A 25,868-nucleotide genomic window follows, 5' to 3' on the forward strand; every position below is an offset into this window, starting at 1 on the left:
TGTCCTTGTAAAGTCTTCCATGCCCTAACTGCGTCTGCAGCAATCTGTGCATATACAGCAGGATCATATTGAATTTGTTGCCGCTGACCCTCATAAGGTCCTTTTCCTAGCAACATCTCTAGACTTCTTTGAGGGTAACCGGCTGCTGCATTTCGTCTAGCTGTCTCCCTGCAAAATTCCTCATTGGCAACCTTCCATAACAAATATTGTCCTCCATTTAGCACAGATCTACACATGCTAGCCCAATCTGCTGGAGTCATGTCCAAGTTAGTAATGGATTCGACCATGCTTACAGTGAAGGGTGCATGAGGACCATAGGTTGTTACAGCCTCCTTTAATTGCTTCACTGTTTTGAACTCTAACTCACGGTGAATTCGCTGCCCTCCTGCCTGCTCAAGTACAGGGCATGCTAATCTTTGAGGTCCTGTCTCAGGATCCCATCTATCAACTACGGGGGTTGAGGGGGTTGAGGGCCACTCAGCTATCTCCATAGGTGGAGCTGTTGGCTGAATTACGCCCTCTGGTGATAGATCGGTGTTAGTAGCAGCCTCCTGTTGTTGCTTCCCCCCTGATAGCTGTTTCTCCTCTAAGCTTTCTTCCTTTAAATTTTCTTCCTCTGTCTGACTAGCTTGAGAGACCTTCTCTTTTGCTTGATCTAAATTATCTTTCTCCATGGTTTGAACCTCTAACAATTTATTTAACACTCTTTCAGTTTGTTTTTTACTAATTTCTAATCTGTTACAAAGATAACGCAACCCAAAAAGATAACACAAAACAAGACCGAAACAGAATGAAACAAAAATGGAACAAAAAATCGTTGTATCAATTTTCCTATTTTCTGGACATGTGCATTTGTGGTCTATTTCTATCTCTTCCTCAGGGGCAAACAACTTCAAACCTTGAGCCAACCATTTTTCCCAGTCTGCCTGATAAAATTCTAGGGATAGGCAGCTTGAAACAAAACCAAAACAAATCAAAGCAAGAACATATTGTTTTTTAAAATGGTCACCCATTCTCTTGCCTTCCCTTAGGGGTAAGCAATTTCACTTACCCCGAAGCTTCAGACGTTCCCCGTCAGGGCCGCCAAATGCCGCAGTCTGGCTGGGCACAAATCACAAGCCACTGAAGCAAGAACAGACTTTATTTTTTTACTGCAAGAAAGAAACCTCACACACGCTCCTGGGGAATCCTCCCGAAAAGCCACGAGGCTCCTCCAGGAACCCCCAGCCGGAAAATATCTCCCAGGGAAAACCCTCCTCCTGCCCTTCGCCAACCAATGGGAACTCCCGGGGAATCCCCGTGAGAACTAAAAATAGCGCGAGAACTCAAAATTAGCGCTAGAACTCAAAAGTAGCGGCAGAGGCGGATATTAACGCCTTGCCTGTCAATCAATACTGTTGGCAAAATGCCAGGGGCCATACAGACTCGGCTGTGGCTCTCAGCACACTACAACCAAAAATAATTGACATTTTCATCTCCTAACAGTTACCTATCACTTTTTTCTTTTCTTTTTAAAGATGAGAACATTTAAAATTTGATTTATTAGCAAAGTTTAAATACACAATGTTGTATTGTTAATTATGCCAAATATTAGATACTCAGAACTTATCTTACATAACAGAAACCTAAATTTTAACCAACATTTCTGCATTTCCACCTTCCCCCAATCCCTGGAAACCACCATGTTTATTTGACTCCACATATAAGTGGGATCATGCAGTACTTTTCTGTTTCTGGATTGATTTACTTTGCTTAATGGCTCTCGAGGTTCATCTGAGTTGGTACAAATGGCACAATTTTCTTTTTTCTTAAGGCTGAAAAATATTTCATTTTATATAGGTGTATTATGTATTTATATCTCCCACATTTCCTTTGTTAATCCATTATTGGACATTAAAACTACTTTTTATCTTGGCTATTTTGAATAATCCAATAATGAGCATCATAGTGCTGATACAGCTTGGAGACAGTGATCTTATTCCCTTTGGATATAGATTCAGAAGTGAACCTGCTAGAGCATGTGACACTTCTATTTTTATTACTTTGAGAAAACTTCATAATGTTTTCCATAATGGTTGTACCAATTTCCATTCTTAACAAGAATATATAGGTTTTCCCTCTTCTCCACACCATCACCATCCTTTTTATCTTTTTGTCTTCTTGACAATAGATTTTATTTTTCAGTATTAGGTATTAAGCCCATGGGTGTGATGCCACTGAGTTACATCCCCACCCCATTTTTTAAATTTTGTATTTGAAACAGGATCTTACTAAGTTAAAACTGGCCTTCAATTAAAAAAAAAATTCAAAAAAAAAAAAACTGGCCTTCAACTTGTGATCCTCCTACCTCAGGCTCCTGAGTTGCTAGGATTATAGGGGTGTACCACCATGCCAGAGTGATAGTAGCCATTCTAATAAGCTAAGATGATATCTCATTAAATATACAAATTCAGTAAGGATGCAGGATACAAAATCAACATACAAAAATCAGTAGTGTTTCTATATATGAATAATGAATTATCCAAATGGGAAATTTAGAGAACATGCCCATTTATAGCAGCAACAAAAGGAACAAACCTAGTTTAAGTTTTGTTAAACTTAACAAAAGAAGGGAATACTAAAAATTATAAAATATTGATGAAAAAAATTGACATACAGATAAATAAAACAGCATCTCTAGTCCATGAACTGGAAGAATTAATATTGTATACTATTGTATACAATAATAATATTGTATATCCATACTTTCCTAAGTGATCTACAGATTTAATGTAATAGACCAAAAATGAGTCCACAGATTCTTGGTGAGCTGACTTTTCACAAGCATGCTAAGAATTTGCACTAGGAAAAAAGGGTCGTCTCAACAAGTGGTAATGAGAACACTGCACCTCTATATGCAAAAGAAATAAATTAGACTCTTATCTCACACTAGATATGAATGTCAATTCAAAATTGACTGAAGACTCAAATGGTAAAACTAAAACAGCAAAACTACCAGAATAAAACTTAGAGAAGGGCTGGGGTTGTAGCTCAGTGGTAGAGTGCTTGCCTCACATGGGGGAGGCCCTGGATTTAATCCTCAGCACCACATAAGTAAAAATAAAAATATTGTGTCCATCAACAACTAAGAAGAAAAAAAACTCAGAGAAAAGATCTTTTACCAGCTACTATTGAAAATGTGCTATAATCATCTATTGACAACCTGTATTTCCATCAAAGCAGTATAATTATGACATTAGGATACATTTAAGGAAACAACAAAATGTTAACAGAAGATATCAAATAACATCAACCTATAAGTCATTAATTGTCAAAGATTTTTTTATAAAGTCCTGTCTTTTCTTTTTAACGTCTATTTTTATTTTTTCATTAAGGTTGCAAAAAATAATAAAAGCCAGAAGCAGTGGTGCACACCTTAATCCCAGGGACACAGGAGGCTGAGGAAGGAGGATCACGTGTTCGAGGCCAGCCCGAGAAACTTAGCAAGACCCTGTCTCAAAACATAAAAATAAGGGCTGGAAATTTAGTTCAGTGGTAGAGCTTCCCTAGAGTCAATCTCCAGCACAAAAGGGAAAGAAAAGAGTTTAAGATAAAGATGTAGAGGGTAAGTGCCTGGACTGTGCTGTGTGCTCACATTTTGGACCTCTTCAGAACCTCTATTCTAGTCTCAGCATTTCTTCAACCTTCCAATATCTGTCTACACTCAATCTCCTTTCTGTGATTAATTTCTAGAGGCTTTACATATTCAAGGTTTTTTTTTAATCTAATCCTCTAGGTCAATGGCCTTCTCTTTTTTACATTCCATAAGAAATGTCCCCTTAGATAGCAATTCCACACATTTGAATTATGAAATAATGTCCCTGATCAGCACAGTGAAGGGTTATTAAAAAAATGTCTCTTTGGCAGTATTAATCCACAATACTTGGATAATTTCCCTGACCTCTTGTTATATCACCTTCAGATTCTCAAAAGCCTTATATAATTACTTCAAAATTTTTTCATGATTTTACTAATGATTCCACGAACTTCCATTTCTTCAAAATCCACGTGCAAGTCCCTCTGTCCTTATCTCCACATCTTAAGTGATCAATCGAAATATATAGTTAGAGTCAGGGCTATTGACATAATCGGGGTCCACATGATCCAAAGGAGCTCTGAGGCCCTTGGAGCTAAAATTCCAAATGGAAATCTCCACAATTCTTCTTATATCTGTTACATTTTTGTTCCACAGAAACTAAGCTTTAAGTTATGTCACCATATCTTATAGTAGTGCTGTCTCATAGATCTACTAACGTGATTGAACTGTTCTGTGATGATCAGTACAGAATTGAATTGAATTGGATTAATTAAACTGATCTAAATTTGGGAAAATGCATTTTCCATATTTAAGCTCAAAATGGTATCTTTTGAATTTTTATCCACATTGTCCTGGCTTTCTACGGTACATACGCACCCAGCATAAGTATTAAACCAGCCAGGCCTTCCCCTTATTTCTGAATCCTCAAGACAGACACTGCTCATCTCAAGAGGGAACCCAATACACCTGCGCAGTGACAGCAGTGCTTCATTTGAGGACTCTGAAGGATCCATCACAAAGTCCTATTCTTTTCCATCCACACTACCCACACTGTGATATTCTATATTCAATGACTAAAGATTATTGTTCCTTGATTCCTTGCACTATCAGTGAAGTACACTAGGGGGCGTAGTTGCCATCACCTAAAGCTGGCTTCTCCTTACCATGAGTGCCACTACTCCAGCCAACTCCAGCCAAGACAGGTGACACACCTGGAGGAGTCCATAAAGCTGCCCAGTGTGAAATATTTCAGAAACAGATTTACTACTGAATTTCAGATTTTAAATTTCTCGTATCTGGTTAATTGAACATAATGTACCTCTCTTTGTAACGTAAACTTTTCTTTCTACTTCTCCCACTCAAAGGCTTTTTATTTACATTGATCTGAATTTATATCTTAGAGTAAATTTCTCTAGATTAAGTGTTGCTTCATCTGGCATGCAATGTGTTGGTCACATTATCAGTTAATATACTTTAGAAACTTCTGGCCTGAGATCTCTCTGTCTCTGTATCTCTCGTCTCTCTTCCCCCTCACCACTCCCTTTCTTTTAGATTTTACTATATTTTAATTTCTTTTAATTTTAGAATTCAAGAAATGGCATAAAGAGAATATAGGGAGTTGCCATATACTTCTCGCCTAGTTTACCCTAAGATTACATCTTATATTACTGGTAGATTTGTTAAAACTAAGACATTAACATTAGCATCTGCTCAAAGTTTTCATCCAAGATATCATACTGCATTTAGTTTGTTTCTCTTCAGTTTTCTATGATCTGTTTTCATGACCTTGATAATTCCAAACAGTATTGGTCAGATGTTGTAAAATGTCCATCATTTCAGGTTAGTCTGATGTTTCTTTCATGACTGGTTTGCCATGTGGATTGGAAGGGAGAGTACCATTATGCAAACCCTCCCATCCATCATCTCAGAAGCCCGTGACACCCACAAGACTTACCACTGATGGCATTAAACGTGATCTCTTGGTGAAGTGTGGGAGGCCATCCTCACATGAGAGGCGCTTAGACACAGCTGTGTCAGAGCTTTCCCCATCCTTCTCAGGTCCCAGAGCTTGTCCAGGTGGAGGCGTGCAAGGCCACTGCCCCGAAGACACAATTGTCACTTCTGACCTTGGGATGCTGCCCCCCTTAATCTTCATTGGATGGGATTTTCCCACTCCCTGGCATGCTCTCCCTCTCTCGCTAGTCTCTTCTGTAAACCTTGCCACCACATTAGGTGGCTGGAGGTAGGAGCTAGGAGAAGCCATCCCGGAACTGGTATTAAAGGTAATGAGAGTCTTGTCTCTTTAATTTAAAACTGCCTAGTGTTTTACTCACGAATCGAACCTTCTTTAATGAAGCCAGCGCTGGTCACTGGGCAGAGTGAAGGTTCTATATGCTAGCTATTTCCACTGTAAAGTTATTTTTCCCTTTGCACAAAGGCCAGACCACATTAAACTTCATGTCTTGGGTTAGATTTCTGTAACAAAGATGTAGTCTTGTTTTCTTGTTTTTAATATATTCATAATTTATTTATATCTGGGAAGACTAATAAATATTTATTTTCTACTTTGGGTTTTTCCTGGGTATTATACCATCTGTAAGCCACCTTTTCGCCTGACCATATCAGTGACTAACTTCTCTTTCTCTGTTTATCCATTTCCCTAATTTTCCCGTGCACACTGATTCCCCAAGCCTTGGCCTGAATTCAGCTCTACAGTCATCTCTATCCCTGTTATAACACTATGTGAGAAACTTTCTATAGGAATTGAAACGATAGTGTTAACTAAATTGTTTTTCTCTATATGGATGTAACTAGAGCGGGAAGACCAATTCCAGGATTTTTTGCTCTCCGTATCTGTGAAATGAAAACTTCACAGAGTCATTGTGAAGATTAAAAGAGGAATTCAGTGAAGATCACAGAAGAAACATTTAACAATCATGAGCTGCTAGTACCACTAGAACTAGATCATCATCACAGACGAGCTCAGTAACTCCAGGAAACACTGATGCCAACCTTGTAATGTGTCATATACCTGAAGGTGCTGATCACTTTCATCTGCTTCTTAGATTACTAAATCTTCAAACTTTCCAGGTCTTGATCCTAATAAATTTTGGCTTTTGGGGGAAAGGAATCCACAAAATTTTAAAGATATTTTGTTTGACTTAATAATAGTTGTATTAATTATGGAGTACATTGAAACATCTCAATACATGAATGCATTGTGGCATTTAAAAATTAGATTAATTAATATATTCTTGGGCTGGGGTTATAGCTCAGTGATGGAGCACTTACTAGCACATGTGAGGCACTGGGTTCGATGCTCAGCACCACATAAAAATGTATTTATTTATAAAAATAAATAAATAAAGATATTGTGTCCATTTACAACTAAAAATATTTTTAAAAAGAAAAAAAATATTCAAAATATATTCATCACCTCACATATTTATAGTTTTCTTTCTTGTTTATTTATCTATTTATTTTTACTGAGGATTAAACCCAGGGAGGCTTTTAAGCACTATGTTATTGACTTAAAATAGCAGTTAAAATTTAACATTTGGCCATCGTGAATAATATTGTTTAGGGAAAACTTTTTTACTGAGTACAACTAGTAAAGATAGATTTTGAAAAACATCATCTATTTTGAAATATCTGAGAGCCATCAAGACAGTGAGGGATTAGAGGTCCATGATTCAAGAAAGGAAAGAAATCCTGAGGTAAAGCCTGGCATCCGGAACCACATTTCTTCATCTACAGGAATCTGGGAATTCCAAAAGCACAGCAGAGAGGGGCAAGACTGAGCAGAACTTTCTGCAGGGCCTTGGGACCCAGGAAAAAATAACTAGAATGTGGAGCCTACATAGAAGACACACAATGGTCAATACATTCAGTATGAGGTTGCAACCCTAAAACCTTACATCCTGAATCCCTAGGCCCTAGGACTAAGGTGAATCATCAGTAGAAAAATAAATAAATAAATAATAAAGCAGCCCTAATAAGTGATTAAAAATCCAAATTTGAATAATTTCACTTCCCGATCTGATTAAAAACAACAAGCATTGCTAGTCCCCAACCCTGTAAGGCTGAACAATTGAAAGGACAAATAAATAAAAAATAAATAAATATTTACTTTTTGCCGTATTTAAATTCTATTTAGATTTTTAAATTCATGGAGAACCAAAATATAAATATCTAACAACCATAAGACATAGTCTGAAGAAGGATACATGGAATTAAAATGTTCTGGCATTGAGCTAGCAGGAAGTCAGGAAGCACTAAAATATAAATGTCTATTAAAATTTAACATGTAGGATTGTGTAAAACTTTCTAAGATGGCCAATTAAAATGCTAAAAGATCACGAAATCAACAAGTTAAGAAATGAGAAGATGCTGTAGTTAGGAATACTTTATCTGAAATAGGCAGAACAGGGTCAGAAAAAGAGGGATAAAATAGCAAAATTTAGATGGCAAGTTAATTAGTTAGTTTATTTATTTATGTATTTATTTATTCTGGGGATTGATCCTAAAGGTGCTTAACTACTTACCCACATCCTCAGACCTTTTAATTTGCTTATTAATTGATTGATTTTTTTTTGAGACAAGTTCTCACTAAGTTGCTCAGCCTCCTTAGTCACTGACACTACATGTATGCAACACCACACCCATCCAGAGTAGATGGTAGATTTAAAAACGAATATATCAGTAATTTCATTAATGACAATTAATTTCATTAATTGTCTAAGTGAATAGAAAGAAACATACCTATATTATGGTTACAAGTGACAAAAACAGAGATTTACAAATTAAAGAGATGGAAAAAGATATACTTCAAAAACACTAGAAACCTGAATGGATGCACTTATTTTAGATAATCACCATATGGGCAAGTAAGCATTATTCAAGTTAAACCAATAAGTGCATCACAAGGAAGATAGAGCATTTCTAAACATGTGTGCATGTGATGATGCATTCTCTAAGTTATAAAACAAAACTATGGTGCAGAAAGAGGTGTATTAAAATCCACAATTTTGGTGCAAAATTTTTAATAGACTTCTGTGAACAACAAAGTATAAATAAGATTTAAGCATTTTTAATAAACATGACCTAATGAAACATCTGGAATTCAAAACTCTTAAAACCGAAAAGTATACATTCTTTTTAAGTAAACATGGGACATTCATTGTCAAACTCTGTTCGTGAAGCAACATGCACTTCAGATAGCTAAAAGTATACAAAATGTTTCCCTGGCACAATTAAGTTAAAAATCAGTGATTAAAAATGCAACCAGAAAATTCCCTCATGTCTAGAAATTCTGAAATACAAATTCTGAATACCTAATGTGTCAAAAAGCAGACGTTATAGGAAACATCAAGCTGACACAGGCAACCCAGCACGTCAGACTTTCTGATTTGCACGAGTGCCCTGCTTCAAGGAAGGTTTTAGCATTAAAGCACATAATGGGAAACTAATGGCTGAAAATAAGTTACTTAAGCAACTGCATCAAAAAATTAGGAAAAAAGAATACAAAAGCAAATTAAACTCAAGGAAAGTAGGAGGAAGAAAATAACAAAGAAAATGATAAGATCATAGAAACAACCAACAAAACCAAAAGTTATTTCTTTTGAAAACTTTATGAGTCGATACACCCTTGTCAGGATAAGAGAAAAAAAAAAAAAAAAGAACAAGAGTTAAAGTTCACTGGGAGTGTGACTCAGTGGTGGGTGTTTGCCCAGCATGCACAAGGCCCTGAGTAATTCAATCCCCAGAACCACACACACACAAAAAATAAAAACATAGAGAATGAGAACAAATTTTCAATACCAGATGGAAGGGAAAATAATTATTAATTCAGTAATAATAGAAAGAGATGAAGAAGCTGTTAGCAATAAATTAGGCACATTGAATAACTCATACAACAAAACACTTGGAAAACACAATGTACCAAAAACTTACATAATCATAAGAATTGTAAAATAGATATCTAAGTGATGAAATCTACGATCGATACCATCTTAAAATAGGTGGGTTTTGATTATTTTTAATTATGATTATTGTTTGAAACTACGAGAACTGTTATTTGATCAAAATCCATGATCACTGGATGCAATGTCAAGAGATTGTCGGCTGGGCTAACATCCGAAGCTTCTGGACTTCTTGTACTTATTCCAAATGGGAGAGAAGACATGACGAGGGTTGACAGGTTTCCTGATAAGACCTGTCAAAAGAATGACCAAAAATTAGCTCTACATGAGTGATGTGTATGGCCACATTCATGGTTCAAAATGACAACTATTGTCAGATTGTTAGTCACAATGACAAAAATGTGGAAACAGCCCAACTATAAATGAATGGATAAACAAAATGTGGGTTATGATACATGCGATGAGATATTATTGGGCCTTAAGAAGGAAGGAAACTCTGGCACCTTCTATGACATGGATGAAACTTGAGGACACATTGCTAAGTCAAACAGGCCAGGGGCAAAGAGACAGATATTTCATGATTCTGTGTATACGAGGCACAGAGAAAACACAAACTCACAGAAACGGAAGGTGCAGAGGTCTCTAGCAGGGCCTCGGGAAGGGAAGAAATAGCAGGTTTTTGCTTTTTGTTGATGTTGTTTTTAGAAGTGAGTTTCCATTTTGTAAAAGGAAAGATTCTGGAGTTGGATGCTGGTAAGGGCGCGAGTGGACTTAAAAAAATGGTAAAGATGGTACATTCGACGTTACATGGATTTTACCACATTTAAAAAAAATAATAATAGCTGCACACAGAAGATGAGAGTTAAGAGGGGAGTTTGGGTGGAAAGATAGAGACAAGTGTGCTCTCTAGACAGATGGAATGGTGGGAGGAGTAAGAGGGTGCAGGGCAAAGAACACTTAGTAAAAACTTACCGATGCCGCCAAAACCACAAGGCAAGGCCCAGTGCAATGACCAGACAGAGCACCATCACTATCAAAATGATCACAGCAATGGAGACGGAGCCTCCTGCCGATTGGGAGAGGACAAGAGATGGTACTTCACATCTCATCCCTGCACCCCTGGTTTTCCTGCAGCCAGCTCCCATGTGCCTCATTCTCTTTCTCCTCCTCCCTTTCTTTTCCTCTTTCCCTTTTTCTCCTTCCTCCTCTCCCTCTCCCTCCCCATCACACCACCCTTCTCCAGTCCCTCTGTGCTGGAGCGCCCCCTCCCCCATCTCCAGCCTGGGTCCCACTCTTACCACCCCAGTAGAGGACGAGGTCCTGCCCTCCTAGGCTGCTGTGCTTCACCCTGCAGGCCAGGCCAGCCGCCTCCCCAGCTGCCACGTCCAGGGTTGCTCGGAGATGCCACGTCCCATCACCATTGGGCAGGAAGTCACCCCTCTGAGTGCCCTGCTGCTCCTGGTCACCTCGCATCCACATCACCCACACGGGCTTTGGGTAGAAGCCAGACACATGGCACACCAGCAGCAGACGGCCAGGCCCAGGGCTGGGGCCACTGGACAGCCAGGCCTCAGGCTTCACTGGGACAGAAAGGGGTACAGATGGTGTCACATTATGACACTAACCCATAGCACAGGGACTGAGAAACTCACAAGTTTGGGCCTAGGAGAGGTGGTGGAAAGTGAAACATTGCGGCACTAACCTTGCCTCTGCAGATCTGCCTTCCCCGCCTCGAGGACACCCAGGAGAAACCGGGGGCAGGTTTCATACAGCAGCTTCTTCACAATATGGAAGATGTCTCCGTAAGGTCTGAGCAGGGCGCAGACGAGCTGTGCCCTGCTGCCCCCTTCTGAAGCAGGCACACAGGAAGAGTTCCTGAAGCTCACAAAGTCCAGGCCTCCTAAAGCCCCCCTTAAGAAGCTCAGGATGGCTCCCCCGGGGTGCAGCTCACAGCCTGCTATGCCCTGGATCTCAAAGGGGTCTATGCACAAGGAAAACAGATGGAAGTTACCAACAAGAAATACAAAGATAATAGGGAGGACCAAGGATTTTGGATTTGGGTGAGGATAGAAGCCTGGAATCCGAGATAATGAACCAAAGTCGTCACACCATTCAGACACTTTCAAAAAGTGGAGCCATGGAGAGAGGGTTGCTTGTCGGAAAAGGATCAAGAGCGTAGTAGAATGTGTGGTGGGTAAGAGGGCACAGGAGAGGCAGACGACAAGGAAGAATACCACGCGGTCACCAAAATAGCATGCTAGAGAGAAGCAGAGGGTCATGTGGACCGAAGGTCGAAGGGATGGATAAAAAGAAGAGCCACACTTTAGGTCACTCAAGCAGCCAGTAGCAAAGTAAGGATCCAGTTTCATGGGAAATAAAGCAGGGACTGGTCACAAAGCAGCTGCCTTCAACTATCACAAATGCAGAAGCAGCCAGAGTTGGGGACCCTTTGTGGAGGTGTGGAGGGAGCCTGCTCTATAGAAGAGTGTGCTCATAACTGGGCAAAGAAGGGAAAAGAGGAAAGGGCCAGAGGGAGCATTGCCCTCCACCAAGAGAAAACTAGTAACGGAGAAGCCGCCAGGTCTGAGGATGGGACTTACATTCCAACTGGAACTCATGGACGTGGGCCCGCATTTCTCTAATGAATGCAAAGGTATAGACCCGGAACAGCTCCACCAAATCAGATATCTCCACATCACTGAAATTGCCCTTCGACCAGGGCTTCAGGAATATGGCAGTGTCTGCCACACTATTCCAACCATGAATCTGCAGGTCATCCACCCAGCCTGAGCCGTGATACTGTATCCAGGTGCTGTTGACAAAGGATGAGATTTGGATGAGGTGGAATGAGATTGGCTCCTGGGAGGCTGTGAAGAAAGGAAGGAAAGAGAGTGAAGAGAAAGGGAGAGGCAGGAGGGAAAGAGAAAGCATGCAGCAAAATCCCAGGGTCTGCAGAAACGTAACGCTTGGCACATTGGAGAGCCCCCAGGGCCTCAGGCGGCAGCCCTACCTCCAGCAGGTGGAAGAGGGCCAGAGTCAGGAGGGGGCAGGACCTCAGAGTAAACGTGCACCTGGGCAAGACACCCTGCTTTCAACCAGGTCCTCTGCAGCAGTTTATGCCACCGTCATGCTTACCTCCCTGATTGTCCCCACCTGGGTAGAGAACTGCTAATACAAGCAGCAGCAGCATTTCACTGAGGGAGGGCTTCTGGCTTTCGGCTGGTGTTTGAACTCTGCTTTCGGAAACGCTGTTGTTTCTCAGTCTGTAGTGACTTCCTCTCTTCCAACTGACAAATCTCTTCCTCAGACAAACTCTGTACCAAAGAATTAAAGGTGCCTCCTACTCCACCTCTCATTTCCCCTGCCACCCCGACTTCTAAGCCTTCTCGTACCTCCCCAACTTCCTTCATCTGACCTCAGAAGAGCCCCTGTGAGATTTCGAAACACCATTTCCCTACCTCCCTGAACCTTATGCCCACCTTATTAAATAAGAGGGTAGTACTAAAGAATTGCTCAGATTCCAACCTGTGAGGATTCTTTCGGTTTCTCCCCTCAATTCACCCCCTCCCTTCCCTTCTCAATATTCTCAGTGTCTCCTTTTTCTTAACTGGTCCTCTTTGTCTGGTGTCCCCGACCTCATACTCAAGTCTGGTTCTGTGTGTGTGTGTGTGTGTGGGTGGGTGGGTGAATGTGTGTGTGTGTGTTCCTCTATCCCTGTTGATAGTCACTTACCTAAAGGAAAAACATTTTAAAAACCTCCTAAGTCCCAGATTCAAACATGATAAATGCCGCAGTTTATAGTTCAAACAAAATTATCTAATACCATACAATTTTTGAGGGTAAAAAAGGCATTTGGTGCTGTACTACTTTCTTCAAGGTCCCTCCTGACCTTTGGAGTAACAAATTTTCATGAGACAAGCAGAACTCTAAGAGCTAAAGTCAAAAATAGCATTTTGAGTAACGTTCTAGAAGTAGTAGGGTCTTTTCCTTTTGCAATAATTCACAACCTCTGTGACATTTAGGACTTTTCTGTCACCATATAAGTCATTACTGTAGGTAGAAGTAACCTGCCACATTTTTCTTCAATATTTCTTAGATGTTTGTTTTGAGGTGTTAACTCCTACCTTATCTTTGCATGCCTTTGGAAAGTCTTGTCAATATGCTGACAATATACTGAATGAAAAATACAGATCCTAACCAACATCTTGGTTTAAGGATGATTTTTAGATTTTCACTAATGAGGAAAAAATACAAATTCACATATATCTTCACATCATCTTGGAGAAGCATGGTGGAAACCAATTCCAAGTATCAAGGTTTGTCTGCTGCTAACTGATTTTACTATGCAAAATAAGTAATGGACCTTTCTCTGTTCCCAGAAATGAAAGGCTCACAACAGTAGAAAAAAAAAAAACAGCTTTCATCTACAATCCCCACTGCCTAATCAGAAAGTCATAACTGCTGTCCAAATGTCAGACTATGTATCTCTTAATGATATTCCCAGACTTAAATATATAATGTAATCTAGTCCACTGTTGAGATAAGAGGCACAGACAACAGCATGGAGTTAACATCAGCTGTCATTCACGCAGCATTTTTTTTACTTGGTAAGTGTTTCATTTACCCAAGATAGAACACCCAAGGTTCAGCTTACTCTGTGTGCTGCAGTTTCACTTGCATGAGCAGAGTTTAGGAACACAGGGGCGAAACCTGGGAGGTGTGCAGACACGTGGAATGGACACGTCCTCCTGCACCACCACCCTACACTGACAGCCAAGAGGAAGCAGCAAAACCTGGCCCCAAGAGGATGCCTGGGGGATCAGCGTGAGTGTCTGCAAGGTGTACTCAGGCAGAGATGAGAAGCCAGAGGCACCAGATACAGGGGGTTCCGAGAGTTCTGCTCCCTGTACCAGGATGCTGTTAGAATTCTCTTCACAGGGCCAGAGCTTCCTGTCCAAGCCACACTCACTCCACGGTTGCTGTTACTGTGAATGTCTCAGCTTGGCTTTAAGCTTGGCTCCAGCTGCCAACAGATTCATTAGGACGAGAAGATGGGGGAGGGGGGATTAACTAACTTCACTTAGCATTATCTTCTCCAACACCATCCATTTACCAGCAAATGCCATGATTTCATCTATTCTTAAAAAAATAATTTTTTCCTCTACCTCGAATAGATTCCACTTTAATACTCCTCAGTTCTATATATCTCTTTATTGTTACCAGGATAGAGAACATCTTATCTACTGTATTTTCTTTTAATTTCAATGATTATGTTTCCCATTTCCATGATTTAGTCCAGTTATTTTTTATTCATATCTGTTGAACGTTATTTTGTTTCCATTTACTTCTGCTCCACACATTTTCTTCTTTTACATATGAGGGAAAACATAATGAAGGCTCCATCACATTTCCTAAAACTGAATATCTGAGAACCAGATAATTTGACATAATTTCCTGCTAGTTTTCCTTCTTCACCCAAAACCAATTACCAGTACTTTCCTTTGGCTCTGTCTCTCCAAGGCATCATTGGAAGATGTAAATCAGTGTGTCCCAGGAATTCTTTTAACAAACCCAAATGTCTGTCACAGGAAAAGGGGGAAATAATTTTTAAACTTATAGGAATTTGGTGGCTATCAACAACATAAGTCTTTCTCAGGGACTGGAGAACTATCTTAGGGATTGGAGAACTATCCAAGTGATTCCTGGAATTATTTAGAAGCATTGTTTGCCCCAGTAATCTCATCAAAGTTACTATTAACTACTTCCATGCTGTCTTCAAAGCCAAAAATCATGGTGGTCACATGACTGAAATCCCAGCAGCTCAGGGGGCTGAGGCAAGAGGATGTCAAGTTCAAAGCCAGTCTCAGCAATTTATCAAGGCACTCAGCAACTCAGTGACACCCTCTCTCTAAATAATAATATAAAAATATTTTTCTAAAAAATATTGACCACAAATTTAGAGAACAAAAAACAAAAACAAAAACAAAAAACAAAACCCTAAAATCTTTCCTCAGTTTAATACTATGTTCCTATTCTCAATTTATGAATTCTCAAAGTTTGATTAGAGTTGATTTCTTCAGAGTCTGCATTGGGAAGATTTTCTGTTGGGAGGATTTTCCATTGAAATTAGAGTTCTGGGCTTAGGTTGTGGCTCAGTGGTACAGGGCTCACTTAGCATGCTCGAGGCACAGGTTTCGATCCTCAGCACCACATAAATGTAAAATAAAGATATTGTGTCCACCTAAAAAAAACTTAAGAATAAATATTAAAAAAAATAAGAAATTAGAGAGTTCTTTCGAAACCTGCAATGTCTAATTGAGATAAAGTAACTTGAGTGTTCCTCACTTTTTAAACTCATGCAAAAGAATTACTAGAATGTAAAAGATACCACAACCCTGGTCCCACACTCACCAAAATTTTAAACAAGCCTAAAATATGAGAACAATAATCTAGTCAAAATCATACTACCAGAAGAGCGTATTTCACATTGCTAAAGACCATGTCAGAAACGGAGTGGTGAGTCCTGTCTTATGGTGAGGGAGTCCCTGTCAATCTGAATGTAGAATAGCAATTGCCAGAGTCTGGGAAGGGCAGGGCAATACATAGGTTTGGTAAGCAGGTACCACGTTGCCCAAAGTGATCAGCAGATTCAAAGCGGTCCCCATTAAAATCCCTATTAAATGATATTTCATAGAAATACACAATTCTAAAATTCCTATGGAACCACAGGAGATATAGAATAACCAAAGCAATTCTAAGAAAGGAAAAACAAAATGAGAACCATCACATTCCCCAAATTAAAAATCATTTACAAACCTATAGAAATCAAAGCAGTGTGATAATGGTATAAAGTCAGAATAGAGAGCCCCAAATCAACCCAAACATATACGGTCAACTAATTTTTGTAACGGGGTCACAATGGGGAAAGTATCCTCTCTTTAATAAATAGTTCTGGCAAAACCGAATTCCCAACTGCTAAAGAATGAAACTGCACCCAGACACAAAACCTTAACTCCTAAAGAAAAGAAGAGTCACTTTTGACATTGGCCTAGACTTTTTTGGATATTACACCAAAGGTTCAGACTACAAAGACAAAATGAATGCATAACAACTTATCAAACTGAGAAGTTTCTTACAGCAAAAGAAATAGTCTAGAAAATAAAAACTGCAATTTTGTTTTTCTTTTTTGGTACTGGGGATTGAACCCAGGGGCACTTGGCCACTGAACCACATCCCCAGCCCTATTTTGTATTTTATTTAGAAACAGGGTCTCATTGAGTTGCTTAGTGCCTTGCTTTTTCTGAGGCTGGCTTTGAACTCTGGATCCTCCTTCCTCAGCCTCCAAAACCCCTGGGATTACAGGCATGCGCCACCACACCCAACTAAAAACAGCAATCTTTTTATACTATACACATATTTAATTTTGTTGGGAGCAAGTTTTTCAAGAAAAGATGATTTTTACTACTGTAAGAATATTGTATTATACAAGTGTTTAGTTTAATTGACTGAATTATGCATAAGATGCATATAATTTTAAACATTGCAAATAACTAGCTAGTTCTTAAGGCATGAAACAGATAATTTTGGAAATAACTTTATTTAGTTTATATTTTGATGACTTAAATCTGTAAGAGCATTGATCATACTGAAATTGATGATGCTTAAGATTTGTACACTTCAAATTCCAAAACTTGCTGGGTGGCTTTTACATGGTAGAAAGGTTATGTCTGGTTATACATTGGCCAGTGTTGTTCTTTGTTTATTCTGAATTCTGTATCTGTTATGAACTAGAAATTAGTTAATTTTAAGCATGGAGTCAGATGAGTTTAGGATACTGGAGTTGCCACAGGTAGGAAACAGAAAAGTCAATGTTTTCATGTACAGAACAAAAGAGATTCATGTAACTTTCATTAAACATTTGTTGGAAAATGTATATATAATTGAATAATAATGCAATAATAATTGATTAATAAAAATCCATTTTAATATAGTTTCCTTGACAGTTGTGCCCAGGTCAGTAGTACACTGTTGTGAAATTAATCTCCAGAATTTTATCTTGCAAATCTAAATTTTAAATGCATTATGCAACTCCTTACCCTGGGAGATAGGAAATTGGCCACATATAAATCAGCACCCAAAACACTTAGTAGTTTGTGTTTTCAAGGTTTGAAGTCATGGTAAACATCAAGTTCCTAAAATTAGGAGGAGACAGAGAATTTTTCCCCTCTATTCCATCTTCACCTCGATTTCCAATAATAATTGCATAGGTTTGAAATATCTATTAACTGGAAGAATTTGTTATTTCATTTTGAGCCAGAGGAAGAAAACCATTTAAACATCAGAATTCAGTTTTGCGTTGGTACTAAAGCAGGAAGGTGATAGATTTTCACAAGTTATATTTGCCTTGTTGTTAAAAACATCCGCTGTCTTTAAATCTGCTTGTAAAAGTCAGATAGCTTGTATTGTTCTAGAAATTGACACCTAGTTTCACTTTCTGTTCATGTTAATAATATAATGATAATAATAAGATCTGTAATAAAAGCCCTACCTCCTATAGGGCAAGCACTACACTAGATTTTTACATTCATGATCACATTCAGTATTTGCAAAAATCCTCTGAAGAGAAAACCATCAGTATCTTTGTTTTGCAATGATGAAACTGAGCTTCCTAGGTGACACAGCTGAAAAGGGACAAAGTGAGATTAGGCCCTTGGTTGGTCTGTCGTATTACAAAGTCTGTACTTGTAAGTTCCAGGCCGTGATGGCTAACATCTGTACTTCCTCAAAACATTACATCTGAGTACATTACTTCTAAAAATTTGTTTTGTGAAACTAACATATATTCCCCTAGAGACATGGAGTCAAATTGCCGTGCTTTAAGTTCATTTCAAACAGCGCCTGTCTCTGTGGTATGTCACCAACTCAGGAAGCAAGCGGTCGTGCTCAATTTACATTCTCTTTACAAGATTTAGGAATTGATTTTTGCTTGATTTAATTTTAATTTTACAAAATATACATTGCAGTTGGACTTCCAGAGTGGCAGAGGAAAGAACAGGTATCCTTTCCCCAAAACTCAGGGTTAAAACAGGATACAATTCTCAAAATAAGACATCTCAGAATTAAAGAATGAGTGAGGGCAACAACAAATTGAGAAGAGCTTGCTCAAAAATAACTACCAGAGCCCCCATAAGAACAGTGGGCACATAACACAGGGAAGTTTGCATCCTTCCCCTGGCCAGATGATAAATCCAGCTGAGGTCTTGCTGGCACAGGAAGGGTAGATATCACTTGGAACTCCATAGAAAGGCCCCACACCCAGAGAACTTGTAGAAACAAGAGCCACAGTGGTAAAAACCAAAGGTGGACATCACAGCTGCCAGAGGCTGCAGAACTGGACAAAGAAAAGAAATACCAAGCGAGATTTAACAAAGACATCTGGGAGATGAGACACGCAGAGTGGACTCTGATCCGCTCCAACTTGTTTCTGGAGATCTGGAAGGCTGCACACTTATGACCAAAGGGGAAGAGTCATCTGCCCAATCTGATTGAACACAAAACCTTGCACAAAGAGAAAGTACAGCCCAGGACAGATTTGTCAACTACTCAAGCAGTATGTGCCCTAACCACACAGGCTTCCTCAGCAAGTACTTACTAGTTTAACTAACAAGGCACAGCCTCTGACAAATCATTGCCTACCACCTAGCTGTACTGACCCAGGAGTGGCTTCCTAGGAGCCTAGCTTAATAACTGGAAAAAAAAGTAAAAATGAAGGCAGGGAGGGAGAAACAAAGGAAGAAAGGAGGAAAAATATCTATCTTAAAAAATAATAAAAAAAAACTGATCAGGAACATCAGTGTCTATAAACCACATGGCCAGCAGAATCTACAAAACTGCTCCAAGCAAGTAACTTAAAAATAAAAATATAAAAGCAAACAAACAACAACCAAAGAAAAAAACACAAAAAAGCATATATGAGGTATTAGTTTGGCTCCCCAGACACTGCAAAAAGAATTTCAAAAATAAAAATAAAAGGGAGAGAAGCAAAACAAAACAAAAGTGACTTCTTCGAAGAGTCTACTACTAGAAAAGAAAAAAAAATAATCAAAGAACAGATGAATTTAAAAACTTAAAGTATATACATCCAGGGAGTTCTATTAGCACTTCCAAGGAATGGGTTACTGATATACCCAGCAACCAGATTACTTATCACCATAAGCTTAATGGATATAAAGTCTGATGTAAAGTGTACCTCGATTTATTCCTACCTGAATAAACTTAGAAAATACAAATCTAAGCTTCAGAGGCATAAAGCAGATCAGGAGTTGCAAATTGTTGGTTTGAAGGTGGTTTTGACTTACAAATGGGTTTGAAGGGTTGTAGAATTCTATCTTATTTGAAGTCTTGTTTACCTGGGCAAATATATTTGTTCAGATAAATTATGCACTTAAAATACATGCATTTTACCAAAAGGTATACAATAACAGAGTTGATTTAATTTTTTTCAAAGATGGCAAAAAATGAAAAAGAAAACATTTCAAAGGACAAGAACAGATTGAAGCAGGAAACACTTCATATCAGACAGAGGGACACAGGCTCAGCTGGTTTTGCCCCTGCTAATTCAGCACCTGTGTGTAACGCTTTCCTATTCAGTGCTGAGCAAATGCTAGTTGAATTAATGATTGAAACCTAAAGGGGCTACAGTGTAGCCCAGGCTCTTTCAAAGAACACATTGTTACAGGAAATTTGTCTCCCCTATAACATGGTTGCCGCCATACCAACCCAACCCTGAGAAGTTACTCTCTTGCTTCTTTTTCTTAAACCATTTTGTGATACCTGTGGCCCATTACTTTTCATACCTGACTTGCATACGTCTATTTGTGTTTGGAACAAACTAGAAGCCATTACCTCCCCATATTTAATGTTTCAAGAGGAAAAGTTATATTTGTCCTTAAAGGTTTTAGGAGAAGACGAGGAAAGTCAAAGGAAGCTGGAATGTTTCAGCTAAATAACAAACACTTAAACAAAAGGGAAGTATCTACGATCCAACAGACACAGCTGTGTAAGAAAAGCATGAGAAAAAAAAAAAAGCTACCAACATTACCAATTAGTCCTGACATGGATATGGTAATTTTTTTTTGTTCACTGTGTCTAGTTTTCCACTAAACACAACATGAGCATCTATTGCATGTAGGAAAGGTACCTTGGTCATGGTCATTACCCACAAGGAGCTTAAAAATAAAAAGGAGAAGAAAGATGCGCATGGCGGTGCTCAGGTTGGAAGTGAGGCCGGCACGCAGAAGAGTCCAGTCCAGGAACTTGCTCAGCTCAGAGGTGGGAGAGGCTGCTTCCCAATCCTGGGTCAAGGAAGTGGCCTCAGGGCTTTGAAATTAAAGTGGGATATGGAAACAAGTGGCTGTCAGGCAGAAAGAGAAAGAACTCAAATGGAGCGGAGTGTACAAATGATGGCATCACTAGGTTTTCCTAAGCCCCTGGGTTCTCAGGCTCTTGTTGCAATGGGGAGACGTCGTGAGGCATCTCACAGGATATTCTGAAATTAGCTACAAGAGAACAAATGGGAGAAACCATAGATAAACTGGAGATAGTGACTAGGATAAGGTGGAGCTGTCCAGAGAGAGAAGCTGAGCCGTAAGAGGGTAGATCTGGGATGAAAGAGAGGAACATAGACTCACCATCACATCTTACGCCCTAATACAGGGATGATGAGAAGTATCACAGGTACTATCACTGCCAAGAGGATCAAGTTCACAGAAGTGTGGTGTCCTGTGGATATTAGAGACAGGGAAGGATGTTATCTTAAACCCACTGCTGATTCTCCTCCACCCATTGATTTCCTTACTTTCCTTGTGCATTGGGTATGAGCCACATCAGTCATCCTGTTTCAGCCACTCTGTTTCCACCCCTATGCAGGGAAGGATTCCTCATTTGCCCGGAAATCTCTTGGCTGTATGTGTCCCTTACGTCTCACTCTTCCATGTCTTGAATTACTGGTGTTCATTTCTTCCTCACACCCCTCACCTACCTTACCAAAATGTCCACATGACCACCTACTCTATCTCCCAGTCTTACCCCAGTAGAGGATCATGTCCCGGCCTCCTAGACAGCTGTGCCTTACTCGACAAGACAGGCCAGATGCTTCCTCAGTTGCCACCTCCAGGAGCACCCGAAGATACCACGTTCCATCGGCATTAGGAAGAATATCATCTTGCTTGGTGCCCACTTGCTCCTGCTCACCTCGCATCCACATAACCCAGATAGGTTTGGGGTAGAAACCAGAGACGTGACAAACCAGCAATAGTTGACCCGACTCAACGGTGGGGCGACTGGACAGCCAGGCCTCTGGTCTCACTGCAGAAAGCACAAAGGGGATTCAGATGTGGATGTTATGTACAGCCTAGGGACACATATCCACACCAATATGCACGGTTATCTATTTTCTTCCCCAATGGAAACTATCACCAAGTAACCCTTCTCCCTCTTGTCCCGTTCCTCGTCCTAAGTTCACATAGGGTGGCACTCAGATGAAGGTGCAGAACTGACCTTTTCTTTGGAGCTCCCTCTTTCCCGCATCTAGGAGACCCAAGAGGAATCGAGGGCAGGTGTTTCTGGTGAGATTGTACACTATTTCCTTGATGCCTTCATAGCGATTAAGGAGATCACAGATTTTCTGGGCTCTACTCCCACCCTCTGGAGCTGGCACCCATGATATGTTTTGGAAGCTCAGGAAATCTGATCCTTCAAAAGCGGCCTGGAAGAAGCCTTCTGGGCTCTCTGGAGAGTGTAACTCACAGCCGGCATTTGCTTGTATTTCAAAGGGATCTGGGGGAAGGGTAAAATGAGAAAAAGTTTCAATGAAAAAACTAGATCATTGAAATAATAATCTAAAGACCTCATCAGCAAGTGTAGTAAAAAGGAAGGATGAGCCAAAGATATATTCAGTTAGGAACTAGGGAGAGAAAAGTGGCTGGGGATGGATTAGCAGGAGATTGACCTTAGAAAAGTCTGGGAAAACAACAGCTGAGTCATGTAATGTTGGCTAGAAGTGAGGGGGAATTTTTATGAGGAAGATAGCAGTAGCATTTCACGATGCATGAAGTTGTCATAATCACTGTTGGACTATGGATATAGATCTTTGAAGAAATCAGGGGAAGATATCATATTTTAAGGAAGTCAAGCACAAAATGGACAAAGGTGTGCCTCTGGCTTGTGGGCCACAGGGGGAGATCACAGGCAGAAGATTAAAAAAAAATACAAGAAAAAATATTTTAAAATAACAAAAGTCTAAGAAATTTTAAAGAATCAATATTTAGAATAATCCCCTAAAAGATTTACTCATGCCGACTTTTATGGTGGAATGGGATAGTAGAAAATGGCCCTATTTAGATAGGACTAGAGGGTTAACCAGAAATAGATCAATCCTCTGAAGAATTCCCTTCCCTGTGTTGGATGAACTTACATTCGAAATGATATTGACTGGCATGGGTTTGAATCTGCTGAGTTAATCCAATGAAGTATTCACGGAATAGCAGCTCCAGGAATGCAAACTCCTTATTGCGGAAGTTGCCCTTGGACCAGGTGTGCAGGAATATTATTGTGCCTAATTCACTCTCCCAGCCGTGAATCTGCATCTCATCCAGCCAACCTGAGCCTTGATGCTTTGCCCAAGATTGGTTGGCGAAGGAGGAGATCTGGATGAGATGGAATGAGATCCGTTCCTGGACCACTGGGGATGGAAGAATATCAAATGGTATAAGGCAAACATGAGTGGATTGCAGGATAGGGAGAAGACAGTAAGTGGTCCAGTTCCCAGAGAAAGAACCTTAGCCTTGACCTTCTTCATACACAGAGCAGCACGCCCTGTCACCGTCCTCCAAAAGAATAAAAGGGATACTCAGATTGTAAGCATCTTGGTATTAGAGTCCATCCTGGGAAAGCCCACCATGCTCCACCTGGATCCCCCGAGCTGGGCAGCTGGCAGGGAGGTTCTCACCATGTGCATCGTCACTGCCTGGGAGGAGGAGAGCCAACGATGCAAGGTACAGAAGCAGCATTTAGTCTGCAGGTGTTTCCTTCTCTCTCTCAGCAAGACTGGTGGTCTTTGATGGCTGATGTCAACAAACCTCCCCTTCCATACCACTAGTCTGTCTTCCTCCTCTCACTCATCATTTTCTGAACCAGTCACTGATGGCAGCAAAGAAATCTAGATTTTGCCTCAACACTGAGCCTCCTACTCAATCTCTCATTTCCCCTCCTGCTCTGAGCTAAAGTTATGCCCTGTCTCTGAATTCCAGCGGTTCTCCTCTTCAGTAAGCCTCCATCGTATTTCCTTCCTCAAATGCCCTTGGACAAAGTAGTGTGTGGCACTCAAGGGTCACCTCAACTCTCCGAGTCTTGCATTCTATCTGTCACATAAAAAGAAGAGACTGTATGGCTTCCTGCTTGTTTGAATGGGTCACAATGTTTCCTGTTTCTGCTCTGAGCTAGGCCTCATGGTCCCTCCTGTCCTCTTCTCAACACTCCTTGCTTCTCTGTCCCTTTTCATTGTCCTCCCAGTTTTCTCTTTCCCATTTCACCCTTTATTCCTCCACAATTCTCATTTCTTGATTTTCACTGGTTCTTTGATGAATTGGAGAAACTGCAGTTTCATGGCTCCTAGGACTTCCCCATGCACTCTCCATTTTTTTAAAGAGATAAAATTGTAGCCTTTCAAAGTATAGAAGATCTGACTCATGAACTCCAATTTCAAGTTCTTATCTCATGTGACTCTCTCATCCTTCCTGCAGCCCTTCAGAGCAAGGAGCTCCATCTCATTGCAAATGGGCAAGTTCTCCATATGGCATTGACAGATTTCCTAGCATAGGTCAAGGTCATAGATGAAAGAGACTTTGGGAACTCAGGCATCAAATGAAGCTGGCTTCCCTTCATATCCTTTCTTTGTATTTTCCCATCTAATACACAAAGGACACTTACTTATTTTACTTGCCACTCAATGTGTCCTTGCCATCCAGATACTAAAATGTGCTCTGAGTCATCATAGCCATGTGGTAGGCTGGACAATGGCATAGTTAAGTGATGGGACTCAAAGTGGGCAGTCGGTCTCTTCATCAAGTCACAGAGTGGAGTAGCAGATTTTGCTGGTCATCTGACAATGTAGTTGGCAGTTGTTTATGGGCATGACATGTCCTACTCTGGGACCTTGTATCGGAAATTTTTAAAAAAATTAAATAAAAGAGATTTTTAAAGGTAGATAAGACTATATAAGACTATAAATACATAAATAAGTCCTGCAATTGAGTTTAATCCATACATTCAGCCACCAAAAAGAGTTTCTCAATATATGATTAGTACCATCAATCACAGGCATGTGAACATACAGAGATTAACAATATAATTTGATATATCAAGGGACTTTAAACTACAGAAACACATTTAAATCAAGAACTAAAATGTATAAAATTAATATATAGAATTCCCGAGACAAATCTGTTTTGATCAATATTTTCAAAAGAAGCATTTTGCCTGCCTAAACCGTCCATCATTTAAAATTCCGAAGAACATCCTGTATTTCAACCTGGGGGCTAACTACTGTGCAGTGTGTAACTGTGTTTGGCAGGAGGCTACATGCATGGGAGACCATGAAAATCCATGTTTAAGTTACATTTTGTGACCTAACCAAATTGATTTTTTTAAAAAGGCAGTATCTGTCAATGTTTGAATTTATTCAAGTTATTATGAGAGGTACTTAATGATTTGTCAGTAATAGTGACTGGTTTATGTGTGTGGACACATGAAAACAAAATCATTGTGAGACCCAGGCAATACAATTATTATTATAATGTCCTTAAAATAATATCCACCAAATACAGAGATCTGTTACTTAAAATCCCATTTGTAACATTGTTATTCTTACAGTGTATTTCATTGTATGTGTTTATCCTGTAAAACATGATGTTTTCATATACATTATGTTTTACTTAGATTTTTCAACACTAATAATGAGGCTGGTTGTCACTCTCACAAACTCTTCCTATCATAGCTGCAGATATTTGCAGTTCTATGAGCTACAAACTCCTTTAAGAACAATTTACAGTTGAAGCCCTACCCAAATCCCTCACCAGTACCAGCTTTCATCCTGTCAATCGCAAGCCAGCTCTTTGTGGTTTTAGGAAGTGATAACAGATAAAATGCCATGCATATGTCACATTTATTTTCTCTATGGGCCTTCAGGAGAAGCACAATCCTCCTCTTCCCTTATAATGGAGGTAGAGCCAGGAGACTGACTTACAGGCACTGACGTGAGTAATGCCATTTCCATGTCTGACCTTGTGAAATATCCCATTTGATCATCTTGA

General features: G+C 39.8%; 2 protein-coding genes across 2 annotated transcripts; both read right to left on the bottom strand.

The window, feature by feature from the left end:
• Window positions 1-7,983: 7,983 nt before the first annotated feature.
• On the bottom strand, window positions 7,984-12,688 carry LOC113176354 (T-cell surface glycoprotein CD1b3-like). Its single transcript, XM_077791615.1, has 6 exons — window positions 12,634-12,688; window positions 12,099-12,365; window positions 11,201-11,479; window positions 10,797-11,078; window positions 10,471-10,564; window positions 7,984-7,987 (listed from the first exon to the last, which is right to left on the bottom strand). The coding sequence occupies exons 1-6, from the start codon at window positions 12,686-12,688 to the stop codon at window positions 7,984-7,986; spliced, it is 981 nt and encodes a 326-aa protein (XP_077647741.1).
• Window positions 12,689-20,979: 8,291 nt separating this feature from the next.
• LOC113176355 (T-cell surface glycoprotein CD1c) lies at window positions 20,980-23,567 on the bottom strand. The gene is made up of 6 exons (XM_026380822.1): window positions 23,507-23,567; window positions 22,973-23,239; window positions 22,057-22,335; window positions 21,586-21,864; window positions 21,202-21,279; window positions 20,980-21,056 (listed from the first exon to the last, which is right to left on the bottom strand). The coding sequence occupies exons 1-6, from the start codon at window positions 23,565-23,567 to the stop codon at window positions 20,980-20,982; spliced, it is 1,041 nt and encodes a 346-aa protein (XP_026236607.1).
• Between the last annotated feature and the right edge of the window lie 2,301 nt (window positions 23,568-25,868).

The sequence above is a fragment of the Urocitellus parryii genome, chromosome 11, assembly GCF_045843805.1.
Source record: "Urocitellus parryii isolate mUroPar1 chromosome 11, mUroPar1.hap1, whole genome shotgun sequence".
In the NCBI taxonomy this organism is placed as follows: domain Eukaryota; kingdom Metazoa; phylum Chordata; class Mammalia; order Rodentia; family Sciuridae; genus Urocitellus; species Urocitellus parryii.

Excerpts from the sequence above, each read along its gene's own strand:
- LOC113176354 (XM_077791615.1), bottom strand. The coding sequence starts at position 12,688 with ATGCTGCTGCTGCTTGTATTAGCAGTTCTCTACCCAGGTGGGGACAAT. Across the intron at positions 11,480-12,098 it reads CCATGAGTTCCAGTTGGAAT|ACCCCTTTGAGATCCAGGGC; the intron begins GTAAGTCCCATC and ends CCTTGTGCATAG. Across the intron at positions 11,079-11,200 it reads GGCAGATCTGCAGAGGCAAG|TGAAGCCTGAGGCCTGGCTG; the intron begins GTTAGTGCCGCA and ends TTTCTGTCCCAG.
- LOC113176355 (XM_026380822.1), bottom strand. The coding sequence starts at position 23,567 with ATGCTGCTTCTGTACCTTGCATCGTTGGCTCTCCTCCTCCCAGGCAGT. Across the intron at positions 21,280-21,585 it reads GGACATGATCCTCTACTGGG|GACACCACACTTCTGTGAAC; the intron begins GTAAGACTGGGA and ends TAATATCCACAG. Across the intron at positions 21,057-21,201 it reads CATCATCCCTGTATTAGGGC|CTAATTTCAGAATATCCTGT; the intron begins GTAAGATGTGAT and ends GTTCTCTTGTAG.